At 40.0% G+C, this 23,634-nt stretch overlaps 1 protein-coding gene across 1 annotated transcript in view; it reads right to left on the reverse strand.

The window, feature by feature from the left end:
• LOC140243115 (uncharacterized) overlaps window positions 1-22,983 on the reverse strand; it is a 70,881-nt gene extending 47,898 nt beyond the window's left edge. The window contains exon 1 of the mRNA XM_072322844.1: window positions 22,912-22,983. Within this exon, the coding sequence (XP_072178945.1) occupies window positions 22,912-22,980 (69 nt within the window). The 5' untranslated portion in view covers window positions 22,981-22,983. The remainder of the gene's footprint in view (window positions 1-22,911) is intronic.
• Window positions 22,984-23,634: the final 651 nt, after the last annotated feature.

Genomic DNA, 23,634 nt, shown 5'->3' on the forward strand with positions numbered 1-23,634 from the left:
CGACGTTGTTGTCAACAGCAGTTTCTTCCCTATCGTCGTTACTCTCTCTACTCTATGTTCTACTGGGTAGGCCACTAGCTGGGGTATGGACAGTTTGGCCCCTAAGAACTCTGGGTTTGTTGTTGGTGTAATGTTCGACTTTCTCAGGTTGATTACGAATCCCAGATTGGTGGCCAGGTCTATTGTCATTTTCAAGTGGGTAGTGATTATCTCGTGGGATGGGGCCAAAATGAGCCAATCGTCTAGGTAGCAGAATAGAGTGACGCCTCTTCTGAGCTCTGCTGCCAGAATTCTGATTAATCTTGTAAAAATTCTTGGAGCCGATTTTAGTCTGAATGGCAGGGCTTTGAATTGAAAGTACCTGTTGTTTACTGAGAATCCTAGTAGGCATTGGCTGTCGTGGTCGATGGGAATGTGATAGTAGGCGTCTTTAAGATCTATCGTAACTGCGAGGTCTGTGGATTTTACGGTTGGGAGGGTTGTGGATAGAGTTTCCATTTTGAAGGTCTGTACCGGCCGCACAGAAACGCTGTTAGTGGGAGGTTTGTTAGCGCTATCAAGTCACTAACAAATCAGCCACTAACAGCATGAGCACCATGACCGCACAGAAAGCGCTGTTAGAGCGCTGTTAGACACGTGCGCTGTTACGGCACTGTTAGTGAATTTAGCCTTAGAGTTAGGCAAAATCTACGCTGACTCACCGTGGTAAACATGTTATCGCGCATTTGTAGCAAGAGTACGCGCACTTGTAACAAAGGTTCGCGCACTATAAAAGCAAGCGTTCGCGCACTCAGTACGAGACGCCCCGACAAGTGGCAATCATCACTAAAAAAATGTGTCAAGGAAAAAGTCGCCCAGAGCCAACGAGTGCAGAGAAAAGAATGGGGGAAAACGGGAGGAGGGGAAAATACAGCAGTCGATGATCCTGATGTCCTCGATTCCTTGAATGATGATGGAAAAGAAATACTCTCAGTCATACCCCCAGAACAAATAATAGGTAGGACCCTAAGTTTTATTACATTTCCAAATGATGTCCCTATATTTACAGTGCTTCACAGAAGTTCCTATATAAGACTATAAAAAGGCGGACTGGGCCTAACTGATATTATCTTTTCGATTAAAAAAAAAAAAAAATTACCAGCTAGAGATTGGTTGAAAGAGCTTAACGTGATTTTAGATATGTTTAACCATGTCAGAAAGTTGGCATGTTTGACACTGCATGGAATGTTTATTTGTAAAATAACATCATTTCTATGATGACATAGATTATTTGCAAACATTATGTCACAATCAATTCTGAAATTGTGCGTAGTTTTGTACCCTTCACTCCGAAATACAACATTTTTTAAACATATGACATAGCAAAGCAATTCGAATAACGCGCACTGCGCCGTACACTGTCACTCTGTGAAATGTAACACTTTCTAACCAAACAATTGCTAAGAAATGATCCGTATCGAAACTGAGAAACTAAATGTCGTGAAAGAAACTTTGGAAGTCAAGCAAAATCTACGTCTCCCGCAACCCGCAACATTTTCAATTATTTGTAGTTCTCGGGTCAATTTCGGGCGAAGTAGGTTTACTTGGGAGACAACAACAGCGCATGCACTCAGCGCGCACGCAAGAAGCACTAACATTGCCACTATCGGTGCCCCTGGCACTGTTAGTGAGTTGATAAAACAGCACCACTGTTGTAAGTTTCTGTGCGGCCTCGCGCTGTTAGGCTAACAACGCTGTTAGGCTAACAACGCTGTTAGTGAATTTGACTACCAGCACGCTTCTGTGCGGCCAAATTGGCGCTATAAGTGCTGTTAGTGCGCTGTTAGCGCTAACAACGTTTCTGTGCGGCCGCCCCTGGTTGGATAGGAATTTGTTTAGCTTTTTGAAGTTCAGAACCATCCGAAATCCCCCCCCCCGATTGTTTTGGGGCGAGGAACACTGGAGATAGGATTAATGGGGAGTCTTGTGTTACCTATTCTATTACTTGTTTTTGCGGTAGGGTGTCTATTTCCTGAAGGAGAGCTGTTCTTTTTTCTGGGTCTTTGGGTAGGGTTTTTTTTTTGTTGTAGATCTTTATCTGTTCCACGGGAGTGATTAGCTGAGGGGCGTAGCTTGTCTGGACAATAGCTATGGCCCATTTGTCTTGAGAGATGTTTTCCCATTCTTTTCCTAACAATTGTAGTCTCCCCCCGACTGATATTTCATTGTTGATTTGGAGCAGGTCTGGATCTAGACAGTCAGAATTGTGGTCTAGGATCTCGTGTTCCCCTTCCACTTTTGTGCGCACTTTGTGAGAACAGGGGTTGAGGTCTTTTGTCACCTTTGCCTCCTTGCCATGTATTAGCCCTTTGGCCACGAAAATTGTCTTGTGGGCTACTAGTGCTAACAGTGGGTCTACTCTGTCTGCCCGTGTACGGGGCATCACGCCGATACGGACGGGGGTAGGCTGGGACTCTGTCTTGGTTTGGGAAGTTTGCCTGATGTCTACCAGTACCGCTGAAGGGCCTAGGCTTTTAGTATGTAGGTCTAGACAACTTGTATATCGTCTTATCGGCTGTAGTGCTAGCAGTGATGTTCTCGAGGATGGATTGGAACTTACCACTGAACAGGTCCTTTCCTTCAGTCTCGACCTTCATGAGGGCTTTTGCTGCATCTCTGTCTAGTTGCAGACCCTCTATCACCTTTTCCCGTCGTAGTCGTGTACAAAGGAGGGCAGTACGTGTCGCCTGTTCGTACTGGATGTCTGCCACCTTTGATAGCATGTCCCCGATTTTTTTTTGTTGTGTTCTTTGACGCAAAGTCTTTCCGCTTCTAGGAAGGCAGTTGTGAGGTAGCCTTGGTATATCGCAAGTCGCATTGAGGCTCTAGCTGAGGCATCGATGGCTGACAAGTGCCATTCGCTATTTCGGAAATTGCGTGATCGCAGGCTATTCGGATTGCCCTGCTTTTTCACGCTCACATCGCCAATGTGAAAAGCTACATCTGGGACTGACGGAGTAGTGAGATACTTTTTGTAGTCATCTTCCGCGATTCGAAAGTTTTGATTCACTTCTTTCAAGCATATTTTCATTTGTGTACGCTGTTGGTCTAGCTTTTTGAAGCAGTCTTTTTATGGGGCATCCATCTTAACTGCGCTTTTCTTCGCGTTTTGTGTACCCCTGAGTGTAAAATGTAAACGAAAGATCGACTTTTCGGTTTCTTGTGCCTGCTCGCTGACGGCCAACAGAGGGCAGTATTTGGTAAGGATGTATGCTGCGGATGTTGTGTAATCGTTGTCATCGGGCGCAGCACCGGTACATGTTGTCAAGCGAGTGGTGTGCGTCGCCGCGATAGTAACGGGGTTAATAGGCTTGCTTTTGGATACAGAGTCCGCTAGTGCGTTCTGCGAATCGCTATTTCCCCTCACGAATGAGTAGCCGGCTGTGTTATCACGATTCCCGGATTCAGAAAAAGAACGAATGGAGCAGTCTCTCCAGTTTCTGGAACGGCTGGAATCACGTGGTCGATGGTAGTCAAGGTCCGCGTCCGACTCTCCAGCGATACAGATTTCTGCTTCTCTGTCCTTCTCTCGTCGCTCTCCGCTAGGACTGTGTTCGCGGGCTGCCCGAGATTGCGACTGTATGTAATAATTAGTACAAATATGGGATCGGGAGGGTCTTGCTTGGCTCGAACCGTAGTTTATCTCGCCGTCTAGTGGGTCTGGGTCGGCCTCCCGAGGAGCGTGGCGGTCCCGTTTCCTTACCCGCTACAGCGGCGGCAGTAGTACTTATGGGGAGTATTCCTTTAGGGAAATGTTCTGTAGGGCTTTTATGAGCCACTCCCCCGCCTCTTCCGGATTTGGGAGGGTATTTTTGCCTGTGGTTCGTATTTTTGCGTGGGTCCCTTCATTTTTCTTTTGAGAAGTGGGTTTTCTTTTTCTCCCTCTGGTTCCCTGAGAGGCTTGGGATGACACACTACAGGGAGATTTCTTCTCTGAAGCAGTGGCAGGGGGAATAGGCGTTGCGGGCTCGCTTGCGTGTTCGTGTGGTTTGCCCTTCGGTGGCTGCACCGCATTGTTCTTCTCCGGCGGCTTTCCCTTCGCTGCGGAGTTTTGAGTTTTACTTCCTGCACTTTCATTTCTTTCTCTCAGCTTTTCCTTTGCCGGATTTCCTTTTGAGTTCGGCTTTGCCTTTGCCGACTCATTTTGTTTGTCAGACATCCCAGATGAGTGGAATAATAGGGGCTGTGTTCGTAGTCACACGTTGAAGTTATTGAGTGTTAAGTTTTCTACCGGTGTTTATGAGATAGACGTGCGGTAACGAAAGAGGAAGGGCGCAGCGCGAGGTCTGCTTATATAGGCCCCTGGCGGGGTCTCCCGCTACGGATTTCAGGGGCTTCAATGAAAGGCCGGGCTGAGCCTGGCCCTTTCACTCACTGTAAACGGGGTCCAAGGTAACAAAAAACAAATAAAAGAAACAACAAACAAAACAGAGAGGGCATGGAGCCTGTATAGAACAGCACCTGGTGATGTTTTCTGACAGACCTGTGGAAATGCAGTTTCCTCAATGATGGGTTACGATAAGAACTATTGCTTGCACAGCAAAAAGTCCACTCTACTTCCTACAAAAATCTTCACAAGCCATTTCAGTTCTTCCATCTTATACAGGTACAGACAACATGTAAATATATAATGAAAGAAGTTGGCTTCCTTGCTATAAGCAATCATTTCTGTAATTACAATCTTGATCAAAGTCGTGAATGTTTAATGCTGCTGCTTGACAGCATAAACTTAGTGTCTTCCATTGCAATAGGAACTTCACATCTCCACAAGATAGCTAATTTATCTTGTGGGTCGAAAGACAGCATACTCAGTGTGTGTGGAGGGTGTGGTTAACTCAGTCATGTCATCTGATTCCTATGGTAGACAGGAAGCCTCTGCTGTAGCAAGGACACTGAACTCACAAAGGAGGGCTGCCGAAGGAGCTAGCAACTGTCATGTTGACGAACAAGGGCATTTACACCAGCAAACACCCACACAAACACACACACCACCACACCACACCCATATATACACCCAATATTGTTTTAATTCGTTACACTGGCAGACAAATCTTTCATAAAAAGGTTTGCTTGTTTTCAACTTGTGTGTGTGTGTGTGTGTTTGTTTGTGTGTGTGTGTGATGTAGTGCATGTGTGCTTTGTAGCTGCTCCTTACTTGAATCCCCAAAGCAGGTGCAGGGTATGTAAATGAATGTAATTACAATGTAGTCATATGATCCTAATGCTGACAGGCAGTTTTTTAATTGTGGGTGAAGTCACAGCATCAAGGCTATAATAATCACTGGAGTATGGAGAGTGAGTGCGTACATATATTGAGAGAGAAAAACTGTTAAAGTTTAACAAATACACTTTGGGGATGGCTTTTCCTCCTTTGTGAACTCTCAGAAAAATGAACAAGCAGTTGCTTCACAACTTCTAATGTGAGTCCTGAGTGTGAAAAAAAAAATATTTACTGCCCCTAATGATGTCCCACAGAGTTTTATACAGAGATGAAACTTTCATCCACTGATCAATACAGCTGTTATTGCAGGAATAAAAATGAAAGAAAAACCTTACTCAAGCCCAGTCTCCACATGCAAAAGTGTTACAATTGATCACAAGCAATTATTTTGCAGAAAAGATACAATTGACAATTTTCTATTTTGTTTTTCTAGCTCCAAAATCATTAGTCTGAAAAATGCTCACTGTACATGTGTGCATGATTTGGTACAAATAGCAGTTGTAGCTTGTTTAGTCAAGAAGAGCTCTATCTTCTCCTTCATTTTTTTTTTTTTGAGGGGGATATAAAAGCAATAAATGTATTACCGTACCTATAAATGATTACAAAATGAATGTTGATTCATAATCAATCACTCACTTATATCTTTGATGTCTAGTAAGGTAAGGGTATTGATAACTTATCACCATGTTCATAATTGGCATTCAATCCCTGTCAATATCTTGCCATTGTCACAGTTCATTACGGTGCAAAACATAAACATTACATAATATACCGTATGTCCCCCTAAAAATGTCAATCATACTTTCTGCAATAATAACTTTTAATTAATTAGTATATCAATCACAATCAAATTTCAGGGTATGAAATTATTATCTATTACCTATATTTATTTATTTATTTCAGTTTATTTACACAGGGAAGCCATGTTAGTAATCAAGTACTGTTTTCCAGAGGGCCCTGTAAACAAACATTTACAAGATAACAATAATAACAAATAAAATAAACATAACTCAATACATCTGACAGAATAGAACAGTATTTGTTAAAAATAAGAAAATGTGGAATGAAACTTTTAGGAGTAATCTATAATCCTATTTGTTTAGCAGTGCATTTTGAAGACAGACTTTCATGTTTGTTTTGGTTTTTTTTCCCTTTTTCATCTTCTTCTTTCACAGTGTATGTATTTTCAGTTTTTTTGCTTTGATGTAAAGCGCCTTGAGCATTTAATCAGAGTGGAGAATGGCGCTTTAGAAATTGTATGCATGTATGTATTATTATTAAACTAAAAGTAACAGTTTGCAACCAGGATTTACATATTGATATAATGTTATGTGCAGAATCTGAATTCAAATGTTAGTTGCCCTGTCAGATGTGAGCAAAATCTTTTGATTAATATGGATGCCAAGAGCATCTAAGTGCTAAACTTTGAAGTAATGGACCCATGACATGCTTTACGAAGATACAATTTCGTCTGTGACCACTGAATCAAATTGAGTGGCATTTTCTGCAAGTGGTAGGTAGCAAGTTATAGTTTCATATCCTGAGATAGCATTTATATTGATTAATAATTTTGAGAGTTATCAATGCAGAAAGTTGACTGATGATGATGATGATTATTATTATTATTATTATTATTTATTTATTTATTTATTTTTTTTTTTGGGGGGGGGGGGGGGGGTCGGTGTGTGTGTGTGTGGGGGGGGGGGGAACACTGTATGTGATTTGAGACCAGACAGTGGTCTGTCTTTGATGAATGAGCTATCCCTGATAAAAGGGGGGGGGGGGGAAGGGGCAATGAATAAAAGATGTAAATGAAAATGAAAGCCAACATAATATTCTGAGGAGGTAAAGATATTTATTTTTTCATACTTGGGTCTAAAGCTATTTTGATACCATTTTGCTGCAAAGAATGTGAGCAACAAAGTTTTATTACATGCAGCCTGATGCTGAGATGAATTTGAAGCATTCATGTCTGTTATTTCCCTTATATGCTAGGTATATTGCTCTCTTAATTTCTAGGACTTAAATTTTAAATCTTTCTTACGACTTCAAATATTTTAAGTCTTTAAGACTTATTTTAGGTGGCTTCGATTAAAAGTTGAGTGTCGAAGCTGTTCGCAATCTAAATCTAACAAGGACTTAAACTTTCAGCCAATCAGATGACTTGTAAATGACGTCATGCGCTATCTTGAACCGCCTAAAACCGGAATTGGCGCTGGCCGTCACTTTGCTTCATGCGATGCTAGCGATAGCGTAGTCATACACACACATATTGTACATTCAGTGCACAGTCGACGTCTACTATACCATCGACCATTTGCAAACAAACGCTATTGACTCGAACAGTTGAGTTGGTCTTGAAGGCAGAAGTCATGCAGGCCGGAGTTTTTTGAGGGCATGATCTGACGGAAGCTTGACCAAGTTGCTTAAAGTTCACATAAGAAGCCGATCGCCAAAAACTGGACTGTTTGTGTTTTTGAAAGGCTTATTAACCATACTTTCCTATCTCACATCTTTTAAACCCCTAAAAAGGTTGGTTTTTGAGGAATATGCGTTCAAATTTCGTCAAAATATCGAAGCCTTATTCCCCGTTGAGTCAAGACCCCTAGATTATGATGTCACGTAAGGGTATTCCCTCTTATGTCCACGCAAATGCAGTGCTGTCAAAGCTTTAAAATTGCGTCATATCGCTCTCTTATGATGGATTTTATGTTCTAATTTGTTTAAGAATTATTAGAAAAAAATGTTCTAGTGAACGATTTTTTGATACATCACATAATATTCAGAAAATTTAGAATTTTGAGAGGACTTTTTTAGTTTTATTTTGGTTGGAAAAATAACGTCCCGCGTAAAAGATTAATCCGCGAGTGATGCGACTCTGTACGTGCCAGCGCGCGGTACGGTGCGGACGGTACGAGAGGGGAGCCCTCGGCCGAGGCTCCGCTGCTCAGGCGGCCACGGCCATGCACGGCGACTCGCTCTAGCTAGCTATAGGCTAGAAGCAAAACGGCAAAATGACCTACTGTAAACGTCAATATTTTCGCGCGATTAATTTTTCGCGCTGAGCGGCTCGAAAACGTATTCGCGGGTTCTTAAATTCGCGCTCCGCAGCAGGTTACTTTACTGTAGTACACATTCACTGCTTTCATCCAAAGCCTCTGCTACATAGCTTGCTATGCCAGTGTACGACAAGCGACGTAGCGAGCGGCTCGACTGCGAGTACAAGCACTCAAATACGTAGTACAGCTGTGACTGTAGTACCGTAGTCACGGGGGAATGTAGCATCGGTGCGGGAAGCGCGCGGTGCACACTGCATGCTACAGTACACAGCAATCAATCGTCTCTTTGCACAGTACTAGTAGCGTAAACATGCCTGTACATTGTACTACGTAGCAGTGTCTGTAATGATGGGAAATCAGTTTATTTATAGTTTTTTATACCATAACATTGGTAAGTTTGACATATTCCTCAATAATTTTTACAGATGGGGACACAGGTTTTAAAGTCTTTAATTTATTAAGACTTTAGATCTAACAAGTAACAAGCTAACCCTGTCTTATTTACTGATCCAAACTGAATCAGTAATAATAGCATAGGGCCTACAGCCTTTTTACAGGGACTCCTATCTGTCTAGTGTCTGTGGTCAGGGGCTGACCGTTTAGCCTTAGGGCCGTGCCGTAGGCCCGTACATTAAGACTGTTTGATGAAAAGCTAAATCTGGACAAAAAATGAGCTGAATTGTTAGTTAGAAAATAGTCTAGTCTCTAGACTAGAGGCTTTAGGAGTTAGTAGTTTCCTCACATCGCCCGCAGTGAAAACTGCACTAACTCCGAGACGCCTGCAGCTCAAGACATGTTTCGAACTTACCAATTGTTATTCAAAAGCCGGGTAATCATGTAGAAATGCACACCTACCGTTCGCTTCGCCGTTTGTCTATCAAATTTTGTGCAGCTATTGGAGATGCTAAATTGAACCATATCCGAGATTTTCATGGAATTAGAAAACCAAAAGGGAAGAAAAATGAGAAATCGGAGCTGAAAAGTACGGTTGTTGCGAACATAATCTCCGACGTAGTAAGTAGTGTATTGATTTCACAGAGAACGATGTCAACGATTATAATCGATTCTGGTAGTCTCTAATTAGCCGTTAACTAGATTCTATTCACAATATCGAACGCGATTCGTGCAATATGTGTAGGGCCTACTTTATTTTTCGTATTTTTTTTTCTCATTGTTTCCATTGCCACAATCTTCACGATCTTATCACTATTACTAATACTATTCAAATTATTGATACAGATTATTCATATCAGGATTTGGACGTCCTTTCTTTAAAGATTGTGGCAAGTATTGATTTCATCTTGGCAAAAGTTGATAATTTTATAATTTGAATAGTGTTGAAGGGAATAGAATGAAGTTGAAGGAAAAGTGGAAGAAAAAGGTAAGGCTATTAGAAGGAGGGAGAGAGAGAGTAAGAGAGAGAAAAGAAGATGAGAAGGAAGTTGAATTCAAAGGGGATTTGTTTCTAGTAGTCTACATATAGGCCTAATAATAATAAATTAATGAGAATAGTGTTAGAAAAAGTGTACAATCATGTAGTAATATAGTGGACTTCTTAGTTATAAAGTGCTCATTTCACCTAAAAAGATACTCATGGCGCTGTGGAAACAGAATATTGAAATTGACATGGCGATATGTTTTTAATCTATAAGTTCGAATTATAGTACATTGTAAAAATAATTGTTTTCATGATAGTATTAATTTTTCCATTTCATTTTTTAATTATGTATACAAGAACTGCAACCCCAATATTTGCTTTTGTTTTGTAGTAAAGGTCCATTTTATTGTGCAATATTAATGATGGATATCATTTTCTTTTTTTTTCATATATCTTTTACTGTTTTGTACACATATTATCCTTCCATCATTTAGTCAGCAAAAAATGGTGATAGATATACAGTCATATGCACACACAGGAGAAAATTAACTAAAACTGATAAAAAACAGACGCATCAAGATCACTTTCTTTCTTCCACTTTTTACTGTCAAGCCGACGTAATTTTTGTGGTTAAACACCAAACAAGCGGCTGTATCACAGACTACAACGATCGATTATCATCGTTTATCGCTCTTCCACATAATCGATCATTCATCATGCTACGCTGACACAGCCGTCAATCGGCGTACTTTTGAGTCAAAATTAGCTACTTTTCTTCTGTAATTGGCTATGAAATTTCATGAAACCGTCAGATATGGTCCATCTTGACATTTCTGATAGCCACAAGAAGTTTTCATTGACAAATTAAGCAAGGAAATGGTAGGTGTGCATGGTGTGCATTTCTACATAAAATCAAGACGAGGAGCATCCCCGTCGTTTGCCATTCCATCTCCATCGAAAGGCAGCGGCTCATGACAATAGGGTTGCGGCACCCGTGGCCCTGCCGCTGCTTCCCCGGCTGGATTGACGTCGACAGCACCTTGCTCTCCCACTTCTCCATCGTCCTCTCCCCAGCTTACATCTTCCCAACTTCCATCGTCCTCGTCTGTATTCTCGTCCCCTTCTCTGCTTTTGTCGCTTCCTTCCTCTTCACTAACGTACTCCTCAAAGTCCATAAAAAGATCACTCTGATCTAACTCACTGTTCTCGGCCATTTTCGGAAGGAGTGAAAGCTCAAAATTGATCGACGCGAAATTTCGAAACGAACCGCTATGAAAAAGTTACGATGATACAAATGTGAACCGCACGTACGTACGTACAATGCATACGATACGAGCTGCGAGGTGATACGTCATACCGACCGACGGCCGACCGGATCTACTTTCGCACCAAAACTATGAGGAGAAAATTGTGATAATTGTGTGAAATTTGGGCTTGTTGCAGATCATAGTAATACAAAATAATTGTTTGAGAAGAAGCAGTTCATGATAATACTATTAAGTGTAGACAAACAGTAAAGAGTTGGTGTCAAAAGTATAAATAGCAGAGATTTCAGACTTTGAAAAAAAATTGACAGAAATTCTTTCCCGATGCCAAATGCTTTTCTACAGAGCATCCGGGGCCCGTGACTCTAACTACCCTGGCGTGACGTCACAACTTTTGGAGTCCCGTACTGTGGCTGGTTTTCGAGGGGGAGGGAGGGGGATGTTTGGGACTTGCAAATAGCGGATATCTAGATGCTTGCGGGGATTTGAGCCAAACTTTTTGCATTATTGGTCAATTACCAACATATATTTCATCTACAAACGAATTTTACGAACATTTATTCCCTTCAAATTTGTTCTTTAAAGGTGAGCATATTACTGTATGAATGCTTAAGAATGTGTTTGATAACTCTGGGACTCAGTAACCAAAGATAAAAGATGTTAAGATGTGCACTAACCGCCCTACATTTTTGGCGAGTTTGAGCCTTGCCGCTGTATACAGCGCTGTCCATCCCTTTGAAAGCGCCAGTGCTAACGTTAGCTGTTCATGGCTAATGTGTCTATCCAAACATTGTAGGAAGTTACATGTAGGCTAACGTTATACTAGTATTGTGGGGGCTCTATCTCGGTGAAACTGCAAGTACAAGTGTAACAGGGACTCTTATAAAGCGCCCATTCTACCTATAGACCTAAATGATTTACGATGTTGGTGTCTTGACTGAAAGGTAAAGCTATGGGCATAACGACAGGCTACTGTAGCGTAGGCCTAACTCAACTGTCGTCTAACACTGACTGAGTAACAGTAACAAGTTAGTGTCAGTTCACCCCTTCCTACACTCTTGTAAGGTTTAATTTATCAATTTCTACGTAGAAAGGCACAGTTCTAGGCCTTATCATGCCCTATGCTGTGATAAAATGTAGGGCATATGCTGTTAGATGGGTTTTATTTTTAATGTTATGTTTATAGGCCACCAATAGTACGTAGACCCTATGGGCACTAATAAAATAGAACTGCGACCAGCCCAAACACGAAGCCCCCTGAGGCTATGTGATGAGCGCCCCAGGGTTTAGGGCGCCAATGTTGCAATGCCAGTGCAGTGGCGTCAAGCTCTGAACTGTAAAAACTTCTATCGCATGGGCCATATTGGCTGACATCACCAATTTCCATTGACTCCCATATTAAAATAGGGGGTCTACAATTAATAAACAGTTTCTGTTCCATTGCATGACTAGGTCTACTGAGTCTGATGTCACAATAAACAATTACTTTTGGCGTGTGCACTCAACACTCTTACTATCAAGCGTGCATCATGTCACTCATTTTACTGGAATAATCAACTTCAATGCTACTTGCACTCGGCTGCGTACATGTGATTGTGCTTCTGATTTGCATTCCATGAAAATACTTCTACTATTATTACTACCACTCAGTAGTAGGCCTGGACACCTAGGCCTTATGGTTGCCATTTCTGCACTGAATTCAAGACTCTTTCTTGAACTAGTACGTCTCTTAGTGTTATTGTTGAAGGCGTTGTATGAAACAAATAATGTATGGGATTAACTCGTGCAATGGAACAAGATTTCGCACCTGGATAAAGATATTCTACTCCAGTCTTTCTCTTTGTAGCATAATCAATGTGGTGATCTGTGTTTGAGTAGAAGGATCTAGACTTAAAAATTCTACAGATCTACACTTCTGGCCGAGATGTATGCTTTAAGCATCACATACACCAGTGAGAGAATGTAGTGAAGTTTTACAATATATGAGGCCTTTTTTTTTATTTTTTACTTTTGATATTTTTTAAGATAAAGGGAATGCAAATTACCTGTTATTTGTATAATTTGTACTCCAAGAAGTACTCTGTCAGGACTATCCCTTCTTGGTGTTTAGATATGCAAGACATCCCTGGTATTTCTAAAAATTGATTTTAACGATAACATCTGAAACAAAAATCAGAGATATCGGTGTCATTTTTTCCTCCAGCATGAAATACAACCCTCGAGACCAATAAGAAATAATTAATTACATCAAAATCTAAAAATGTGGCTATGGCGACCGTTTATACCCCCGAAGCATATTTGTTTTCTTCCTTTTTTTTTTGTCAAGCGTTTCTGTTTTTCATTTTCCACTTCCTTATCACTGATATTTCACAGTTTTTGTGTTTATTTTCAGATCAATGCGGACTTTGCCCAGTTGTACCGAGAAAAGTGCAGGAGATGGTGAACAGATGGGGGCCATTTTACGTCAATAGAATCTTGCACTTGCCAAGCGAAACTACCCTTAGTTGCAAGACATCGTAAGAAGATGTGAAGACATGGATGGAGACAGTAAGTCCTTCCGCCAATCCTCATAGATCTTGTGGCATTGATTATAATTACTGGAACAATTTCTGTCCAAAGTGTAAGAGTAAAACTTACTCATTTGTTTATGCTTCATTGCTATTACACCTTTCAGGAAAGTGAATGTGTACGAGTTTGCTCTTCATAGACTGATATTGATAATAAGTCGAAAACTGAATGTTAGGGATTGTCAGAGCTTATACAATACGTCATATCTAATATGTTAAAGAGAATGTGTGAAATACTTAAAGTTAAAAAAAAATATTTTGTATTGTGTTCCATTCTATAGGAATTTTGTGGAATGTCACTACTTGCAGCGATGCTTCACAGACCCAACATCCCCATGTACAAGAAAGGGAGAGGACCTCTCATGCTCCCGAGGGATGCCCAGCAGTACCTGGTGCAGAATTACTATGTGCCTGTAAGTACAGTATATGCTTAATGTTTATAGACTTGAAATCAGTTTATGATCAAATCATTGAGCTTCCAATTTTGAGAATTATCAATATGCATGTTTCATTGGGCTTTTAAGTACCAGCTCATGTTTAGAGAAGAATATTTTAGCTTCGTATCTTACAAAGCAAGACTCGTGTAGAATCTGCAAGTACTCAGTAACAGGTGGAATTTAAAAATCTGAATTTCTCATGCTGTCGTGAGAAATGCAAAGTTTTCTTCTCTGATATATCAGTGTTTTTGAAGCGATTCTTCTCAAACAAACTTTAGAACATTCAGCAATGAGTATTGTGTAGGGGTATCTACCGTGTTTTGACAGTTTTCTTTTAAATTCATTAAATTACGGATTAGAAATGCATGCTGACTTCTATTGATTTGTAATAATATGTATATCAAATATCTTATGAGTCTGGAACATGTAAATATCAAGTAGGCCCCACCCCGATGATGGCAAAAAGTAATCTGATTTCTGGGAATTTTTTTCAAGGCTTTGAGGTTTACCAGATGAGACAAAATGTTTTAAAATAATATGTTCTGAAATATATCAGAAATATTTACTTGTACATCACAAACTAAAAGTTATGTGATGAATATTGTATTTAAGATCAATATGTAAAATTATATTTTAATATTTTTCCCTCCAGAGTGCCCTCTCACTGAGAACTTAACTTCCCTCTATGTAATGCAAAGTTTATTTGATAATAATTGTAGTCTTTGTCATTTGCTCAAACGATTCAAGTGAAATTTAGTTCGAAATATCAGTAGTGCTATACATGTTTAATCTCTTTTCAGGTAGGAACCAATGTTCATGGCATTGCTGATGCAGAGACTCCAACCCCAGCCCCAAGCATCTTCTGATCTGGAGATTCTCCCACCTGAAAGCCCTAGCAAACGGGAAACGCCAAGTTGATCCGCGCGAAACGTATACATCACGAGCGAGAAGCGCGAAGTTCAGTGATGCTAAAGATGCCACCTTCAGCCAGCCCTGCTTAGTCAGATAAGGGAGTGACTAGACGTACATCCAGTATTTTCTCATCCTGGACGAGACCATACTAAGTCCAGGCTGGAGATGACCAGAAGCAAGAATTTGACAGACTCTTTAAAGCCCACTGTGTCTTCATCGTCAAATATGCTTGGGTGCTTGAAGCATTCTTTGATTTTGTGGCGGCATATTCATGTACTACTACAATCCCAAGTGAGGGCTTCGTTCTGGGCATTAGCCACGAACTTCAAGAACACGTCAGTGTATGATGCTAGTAAGATTTTCCGACATTGTGCCACAAACTCATGCACACAAGAAGCATATCTGACTTGCCCTGATGTGCAGCAAAGTTTTCTTAATTTTCGGTGAATTCTTAAATCAAAGTAACACAGGTAAAATGCTGCAATATTTCCTTTGAAGATACTATCATGCATAATGTTTGACTCATGGATATTGAGTTATGTTATGTGTGCCTCACTTTTCCATTTATATTGAGCTACAAATCCATGCACACAAGAAGCATATCTGTCATGCCCTGGTTGTAGTAAAGTTTCCTTGTAATTTTTTTTTTTGTGTGCATTTTTAAATGAAAATAACACAATAAGGAAAGTTCATGCCGCAATGTTACCTTTAGAGGTACTATCATGTATGTGTGTGCCTCACTTTTGCATTTGCATTGCTACGTGAACATTTAAACAATATTTCAAGTTTTTATACACGTCCAGTTTCAATTTATTTATTGTTCATCTTTGGCTTGTTTTCTGTATATTATGTCTGGTTGATGATGAAAAAAAAAAAAGTAATGCCAGATCCGCATTGATTTAAATTGAAAGAAGAAAGTTTTAAGTTCCCCTGAACACTTTTGTAATTATTCAAAGATTACCTAATTTTCATCACTCCCACAGTGTTGTTGAGCCATTGTCCATCACATTTATTGAGCGCTGATTTGTTGCTATTTTCATTATGACGTTGTGGCTAAACACTTTAATATGAAACTCTCTATTTATAAAGAAATAAACTTTGGTTTTCCAGCCAAAGTATGTGCTTGAACCCACGAGGAAGGATAGATTCAGCGCAGGTGGGCACCTTAAACAAATTTAGAGCATTTGACTTGAAATTTGGCACACATGACCACTATGGTATATAGATATGGAAACAATGTGGTGAGCAATGCTTTGCCATGGGAACAGCTTTTTTTAAACCAAAAAAAAACATACAAAAATATTGTGGATTCAGCTCACTTCCTTTAGTCTTCGAGCATTTAGCTAGAAATTTGGCACAACAGACCACTGTGGTATGTAGATGTGTAAACGTATTCTTTCGTAAGTGTCGATCAATGTGTTGCCATGGTAACGGCATATTTTGAATGAAAATCATACAAAAATATTGTGGATTCAGTTAACTCCCTCACTCTTTGAGTAATTGGCTTGACATTTGGCACATGCAACATCTTTAGCATATAGATGTGCAAACTTAATCTTTCATCAATGGTGAACAATGCGTTGCCATAGTAACAGCATCTTTTCACTAAAATGCATACAAAGATATTGTGGATTCATGTAACAACCTCAGTCTTTGAGCATTTAGCTTGAAATTTGGCACACCTGACCACTATGGTACGTAGATGTGCAAACTTAACCTTTTGTCATTGTTGATCATTGTGTTGCCATGGTAACAACATAGTTTGAATGAAAATCGTACAAAAATATTTTGGATTCAGGTAACTCCCTCAGTCTTTGAGCATTTGGCTTGAAATTTGGCACATGCAACCATTGTAGTTCAGAAATATGCAAACTTCATATTTCATCATTGTTAAACAATGTGTTGCCATAGTAACGGTGCATTTTCAATGAAAATCATACAAACATCAGAGCATTTTGGCTTCAAATTTGGCACATGTTACCTCTGCATTACCTAGATGTGCAAAAAATCTTTTGTCAGTGTGGAAAATGTGTTGCCATGGTAACAGTATATTTTGCATGAAAATGATACAGTAATGTGAATTCAACTAAACCCCTCACCCTTTTAGCATTTACCTTGAAATTTGGCACATATGACGGCTATGATATAGGGCCTTTAGTTGTGCAAACTTCATTTTTTTTCTTAATGTCCAACATTGTGTTGCCATGGTTACACAATTTTTAGTAAAATTAAAAACCATAGAAATCGTCAGTTTATTTATCTTGCTCACTCAGTTTTTGAGCACTTGATTTGAGAGGTGGAACAGTGCATTGCCATGGTAATTTTTTTCTTTATTAAAAAGTAAGAAAAAATAATCCTGGTTGAGCTAATTCCCTCAGTTGTGGGTGGGGGTATATTAATCACAATGAGTGATAATTCTAGTTAAAAATTCAGATTGCATCACTTCAACATAGTGCTTTGTTACGAGATATGACATCATAGTAATTAAGAAACTAGTGGTCCATCTCACTTGAACAGTCTCTTGAGATGGTTCCCTGTCATCAGTTGAGATGGATTCTTAAATATCAATAGATTAAGCAGGAATTTGTATATTCTTTTGTCAAACATTTTGTCTACCAAAATGCAGTATGGAAATGTACTTATGTAAATCCATTTCAGACAATCGATATTCAAGGAATTTTAGAAGTAAGTTTAGAATGTTAATTGTTATTTGAGCTTCTTAATGTTTTAAGGTGAATTTACTTCAGAGTTTACATAGATCTTGCTCCCTACTGTTGTATGTAATACAGTTTGGATTCAATTGTAAATTTTCTCTACGGAATAGTGGAAAAATTAGGAAAGTCTGGTAAGAAATAAGGAAATGTAACACGTTTTCAGAAAACATGAATATATGCAAATACATGCAGGTGAAAAGTGTAAAAATATTTTGAAGGAATGACATCATCAATTCCCTCATTTGGACGTTCATAAAGACTGGACAAGATCTGTTTTCTGGAAATGTGTGAAATTGAAAAGAGGCATATCTTCCTTATTTCGTAGCTGATTTTCATAGTCTTTACACCATTCTGTGTAGGGAAATTTCTTCTCTTGATTACACTAATTTTGGCCTTTACTTCCCTCTTGATTAAATTTATACTATGCATCATTCCAAAAAATCAAATAATTCTTTAAATTGCATGCATGGGACGTACAAATCGTGTAAATTTAAACGTCAACTTAATGGAGGCTGTATTGTTTATTACACAGCATCATTTCTAAAATTTAAGTTATTAGAATTCATTATGATATAATCTTATATTTGTTCATAGTTTCCATCTTACGACTTAACGATGCTCACCAGGGAAAGAAATACATAAAATGAAAGTGAATCGAGTCGTATGGAGTCATCTTGCAAGATTTAAAAAAAAACGTGAAAAAAGTAATCTATTTGGCAATGAAGGTTCCAGTCGTCTAGTAACTTGTTTACAGAACACAGTGAAAAAAGCATCAGTAACATGAATGTGAAGATGTGACCATCTGAGACTATTGCAAAATATGCTCTGTTTTCATCATGTCGTATTTCATTTTTTCTGGAGCCTACATGTGTATGACAATCATCTCTATATTTTGTAACTTATCGATGTTTGTGAAAAATGCATCAGTTTGATTTTGTTAAAATAAATAGACCTTTACATGTGAAGAAAGTGCATCAACTGGCTGTCATTTTCAGTAGTCTGATTTTAAATCCATGATGGATTTATTTGAAATAAATCCAAGGAAGGCTTAAAATAAGTCTTTTGTTGTTTAAATCCAAGCTGGATTTATTCTAAAAACAAGTCTAAGAAAGATTTAAATGTAATCTAATAAGACTTAAAAAATAAATCCTATAGACTTGAAATTTAAGTCGAACATAGACTTAAATTTTTAAATCCTAGCTAAGACTTACTTTTAAGTCCTAAGGTTCTGTCCGTATCTACAGTCCGCTAGGACTTAAAGAAATAAATCCTTAGGACTTAAAAATAAATCCTAGAAATTAAGAGAGTGCCACAATTCTAAGCACGCAAGATGTGGACAGATGTCCTTTGTTTATTTCATCACGGACAAAAAGCTGCTTTTGGCTGTTAGCTGGTTTTCAACTAGGCCATGAACAGCTGTACGCCCACAGCGAATATTCAAATGGCATATTCACGAGTTATTATCTATGCATGATTAAAGCACATTTGAATACACATGATTGGTTGTGACCAACTACCTTGGTAATCCAGTGGGCGTTTTGGTTAGCCCGTGAAATCTAAATTTGCTCGCTTCAATATACATTCTCGTCCATTGAAAGAATTAGACACAGATTCTACCACGGCGGCTGAGCGGTCAACATTTCCATGGACATTCATGTGTATACACCAGTGGAAACTTCTTTTTTTTTTCCAGCTCAGCGCTGCTGTCACTGAATTGCTGCAGTGTGGCTTTGCATGGGAACCAAATACAAAATTGGGACCAATACATTTTGTGAGACAAATGTACTTGAGGCACCTGTTCCCAGAAAATAACTGCAGCAAATCTAAACTCAACAACTTGCACTGCGCACTGTTTATATACTGGGAAAGCACCATGCACCCAGCATGGTGATCTGACAGCCACTTCTACGAGCCTCCTGGTGCTAATATACCGCCAACTCCAGCCCTGACACTGGCCAGTGTCACTACGCCCCTGACCTGTCCTGATGTCAGCCTGTGCTGCTACACCACTGACCCCAGCACAGACATTGGTGAGTGCTGCTACCCTGCTAACTTCAGCCCATCACCGGTCAGTGACGTCTGGTCAGTGCGGCTACGCCGCTAACTTCGGCCCGTCTCTAGTCAGCGCTACTATGCCGCCGACTTCGACCCCGACTTCGACCCATTTGTGGTAGGCCACTGAATTTCGTTTAGTCTTTCCATTCACAATGCCCCTCACCAACATATCCTGCCACTTGGTTATTAGGAATCATTGCAGGTCTATGGTCCAGTTAATGCTCTCTAGGGGCTCCGACATACTAACGTTATTATTCCAGCGAAGACGAATTTGGGAATCTACAACTTCGAGACGATACAATATTATGGGAAAATGAAGGCAGTGTAAAAATCAGAGTATATAGTATGAAAGGCTGTTTGGCACGCAAACAATTATAGACGATGAATGCACGCAATTCACATGTACCACCTCATGTATTTAGTAGGAGTTGGTACAAGGCATGATGTGTGCGAAACTACAGTCGCTATTTACACAAGTGTCGGAGTGTGGGTTGAACCGATTTGAAAAGCGTGGGCGAAAGCTCCCAATAATTCTAGTCTTCCAGTACACAGTGAATTTCGCTACCCGGTGTGCTTCTACAGAGAATCGTCCCTCGCATCACCACGCATCAACCACCTCAAAAGGTGGACGACGGAGCACCTCGCATCACTGCGCATTGGCCACTACCCGATCTGTTTCTACTGAGGAAAAATTTGAGGTGTCACCATGCATCATCACGAATCACCACGCATCGCCTGGCATCACCTCAAATTTTCGTCGCTCAGTAGAAACACGCTCTAAATGCCACTTAAAACAAGACTGCTGTGTCCTTAGCACACACTGGGTGCATCAAGAAATTGCTCTTGGAAAAATAAAAGGAAAAGTCTGTTTGCTGATGACTGTGAGACAATCTTGACAAGTTGTCAAAACGGACTTGTTTATACCCCCAAGGAGAAACACATTTGAGGATGACATCTGGATTAACGGACCTTCTGACATTTGGTAATATAAGGAAAAAAGAATGCTTTCAAGTATATCAAGATGCTGTGAACAGAACATACCGCATTACTTTAAAGAACAAGCTAAATAAAGTATGCACAAAATTTGCACAATTGCAATTTGCACAAAATTTCTATGCAACTAAAAACCACATGCTGTTTATTTTGTCTGCAATGTTCCACGCTATCGCATGTTGAAACCAAAAAAAGCACTCGGAGAGTGCCGACCTTCACCAAGCAGCTCATTTCCATCCATACACGCATGCTGAAAATCACTAAATTTCCCAATATAGAAGTATTTTGTTTACGTCATCAGCTTCCAGCTGCCCAGCACCTCCTGGAGCAGAACACGTGCTTTAGAGCGCGTACGCAAACCTCAATAGGCGTGTCTTCATCAGCCCGAAGTTTCAAAATTGCACGCTATCTTGCGGTTACCGAACAAGCCCGATGTCAAAATAGCGCGCTATTTGTGTAGTGAAGACGCAAATAATGCGCTATTTGATCGGGAAAATTTCCTCCAAAATCTTGGTCTAGTTCGTGAACTAGAGCGCTAATTCGTGAAATGATGACATAAATGGTATCCCCGGGTACCAACTAAAAATCAGCCATTTTGTTGAATTATTTATTTTTTTAAAAAGGTTGTACCCTGGGTGCCAAAAAGAGGAAATTACTTTGGTGCTGGAGCTAGCGCGTGCTAGCCACTGCACTGCACTGCACTAAAGCACACGCTAGTGGTATCACAGCTTCCATGCACCCATAGTATAACATGCAGTGGCATGGGAATGACTTGAGTATGTACACGCACACACAGTGCATGCATTTTTCTCTGGCTGTCCTCGAGTGGACGTGAGGTGCCGCTACACAACGCGGTTACCCAGGGTAATACGGTACCCCAGAGTAACGCGTGATGCATCAAATAGCTTGCTATTTCGGGTGCGTCTCTATCAGCCCGAAATTTTCTCAATCCCTCCACGTTTCTGGGCCCCATTTCATAAAAGATGTGAGGATAGCAACTCTTGCTGGAATGGCAACTTTCCATAGCAACAGCCAATCAGGAAGCTGGATTCTCGTAACTATGACAATTGACATTCCAGCAAAAGTTATTATTATATCAACCTTTTATGAAATGGGTCCCTGGTTAGCCAGCTGGCTATGGAAAGCACACGTACAAGCTAGTGACTGTGTACAGTACATAAACACAAGGATCACACGTGTGTACTAGGCCTACTGTTGTTGACATCTTTCATGATTCCTCTCACCTCCCTGTTCAAACTCATTGCCGTGCCTGCTGGCTGTTGTTTGTATTTCTTCTTCTGGTCCACTCTGTCCAAGCTGAAGATTCTTGCAGATTGTGTGTATTTTGGACTTGTTTAAACATTGCAAATTGTTGATTTCATATAAGATGTCTCACTGGACAGAAGAAAGAGTAGCATTATTGATATCCCTTTGGAGAGAATATGCTGTACTGCTCACATCCCTGGTTGTAGTATCGTACATACGGTGATATAGGAGATTTTGCGCAGGGAAATCCACTTTCGAACCGCGAGCTAAGCAGAGTAATGATGCAAAATGCGCATGCGTCAATTTTCGGGCTAATTTCCCCAAGCGGGCTGTTCGAGCTGATGAAGACGCACATTCGCTGTATCAGGCTATTTTCCAAGACTGCAAAATATCCCACTAGTTTGAACTTCGGGCTGATGAAGACACGTCTAAATACACACAGCTTGAACTCCAAAGTTCATTGACCCTATTTGCCAAAAGATCAAAAATCCATAAAAATTTCTGGATCAGTACCAAAATTTAATCATCTGTTCCTTGTGTCATTATCAACTTTTCCTGCAAGTTTCATTCAAATCTGTCCCTAACTTTTTGAGTTATTTTGCAAAAAGACAAACCAAACAGACCAATGCTGATGAGAATATAACCTCCCCCTTGGTGGAGTTAAAATGAGCAATTAACAGACTGGAAATTGCCTAAAACTTGCTTAATGATAGCAGCTGGAAAACTATTTCAGTTCACATAAGATAAATGGGGAGGAACGTTTGACATGTTCAAAATATAAACAGGAGTACCGAGAGCTCTCATTTCTGTGAGTTTCTTACATTGCATGCAACAAACTAGGGATCCGCATACAAGGGAGCACTGTAATATATAACATTGGTTGTGGAAAATCCTCTGACAATTCTGGCACAACATAATTCAAAGGGGATCGATTCAGGAATTACGAGATACGTAGAAGTGGATGGTATGGAGAAATAGAGAAGGATCTGTGCTAACTTGACTTACCCTTGGGAAAATGATGTTGTACTCTGACTGAGCCTTGTACTCTGCCGCCAGCAGACTGCTAGCTTGCATACTGATCACTGTCACTTCATCCTCATGGTATTCTTTGAACTTGGCATATATATCCTGCAGCAGACAAACGTGACAGGGAAGAAGGTGTGTATTAAAAAAATGCTCAGATTTCAATGAAGAAAACAAAGGGAAACACAGTGACAAGTCAGTCATTCAAAAAGCTAATAATGGAACTTGAAATGGAGAGAAAATGAACGCTAAATGATACTGCACCTTTCTTTGAATTCTGCAATAAATTCTTATACCTTACGAGAAAACAGGAATGGAACAACAAAGAAACGAGGGTTTCATTCCTAGGGATTTGTGGTACAGTGCATGCTCATCTGTTAATTGGGATCCGCTTTAGCGGGGACCCCGCTCAGTGAAAAAAGACCTGATGCAACAAAATTTTCATTTGTTATTTCTACCCTTAATCGGAACCATAAAATGCTTTATCGGGACAAATTCTGGCTGAAACACTTCCATCGTCCGTCATTAATGTCTTAAGATAATAAGTAAATCCTTAGAAATAATCGCAAGGATTTCATTTCCTCACCAGAACGGTTATTTTCTAACCAAATTCAGACAGATTATGCTGACTGCAGTCTAAACATTTGTTGTTATGCAGTAAGACGCAGCACAGGCGGTCATTTTATCGAGCTTCGTTAGCTTCTA

Source organism: Diadema setosum, chromosome 19 (genome assembly GCF_964275005.1).
Source record: "Diadema setosum chromosome 19, eeDiaSeto1, whole genome shotgun sequence".
In the NCBI taxonomy this organism is placed as follows: domain Eukaryota; kingdom Metazoa; phylum Echinodermata; class Echinoidea; order Diadematoida; family Diadematidae; genus Diadema; species Diadema setosum.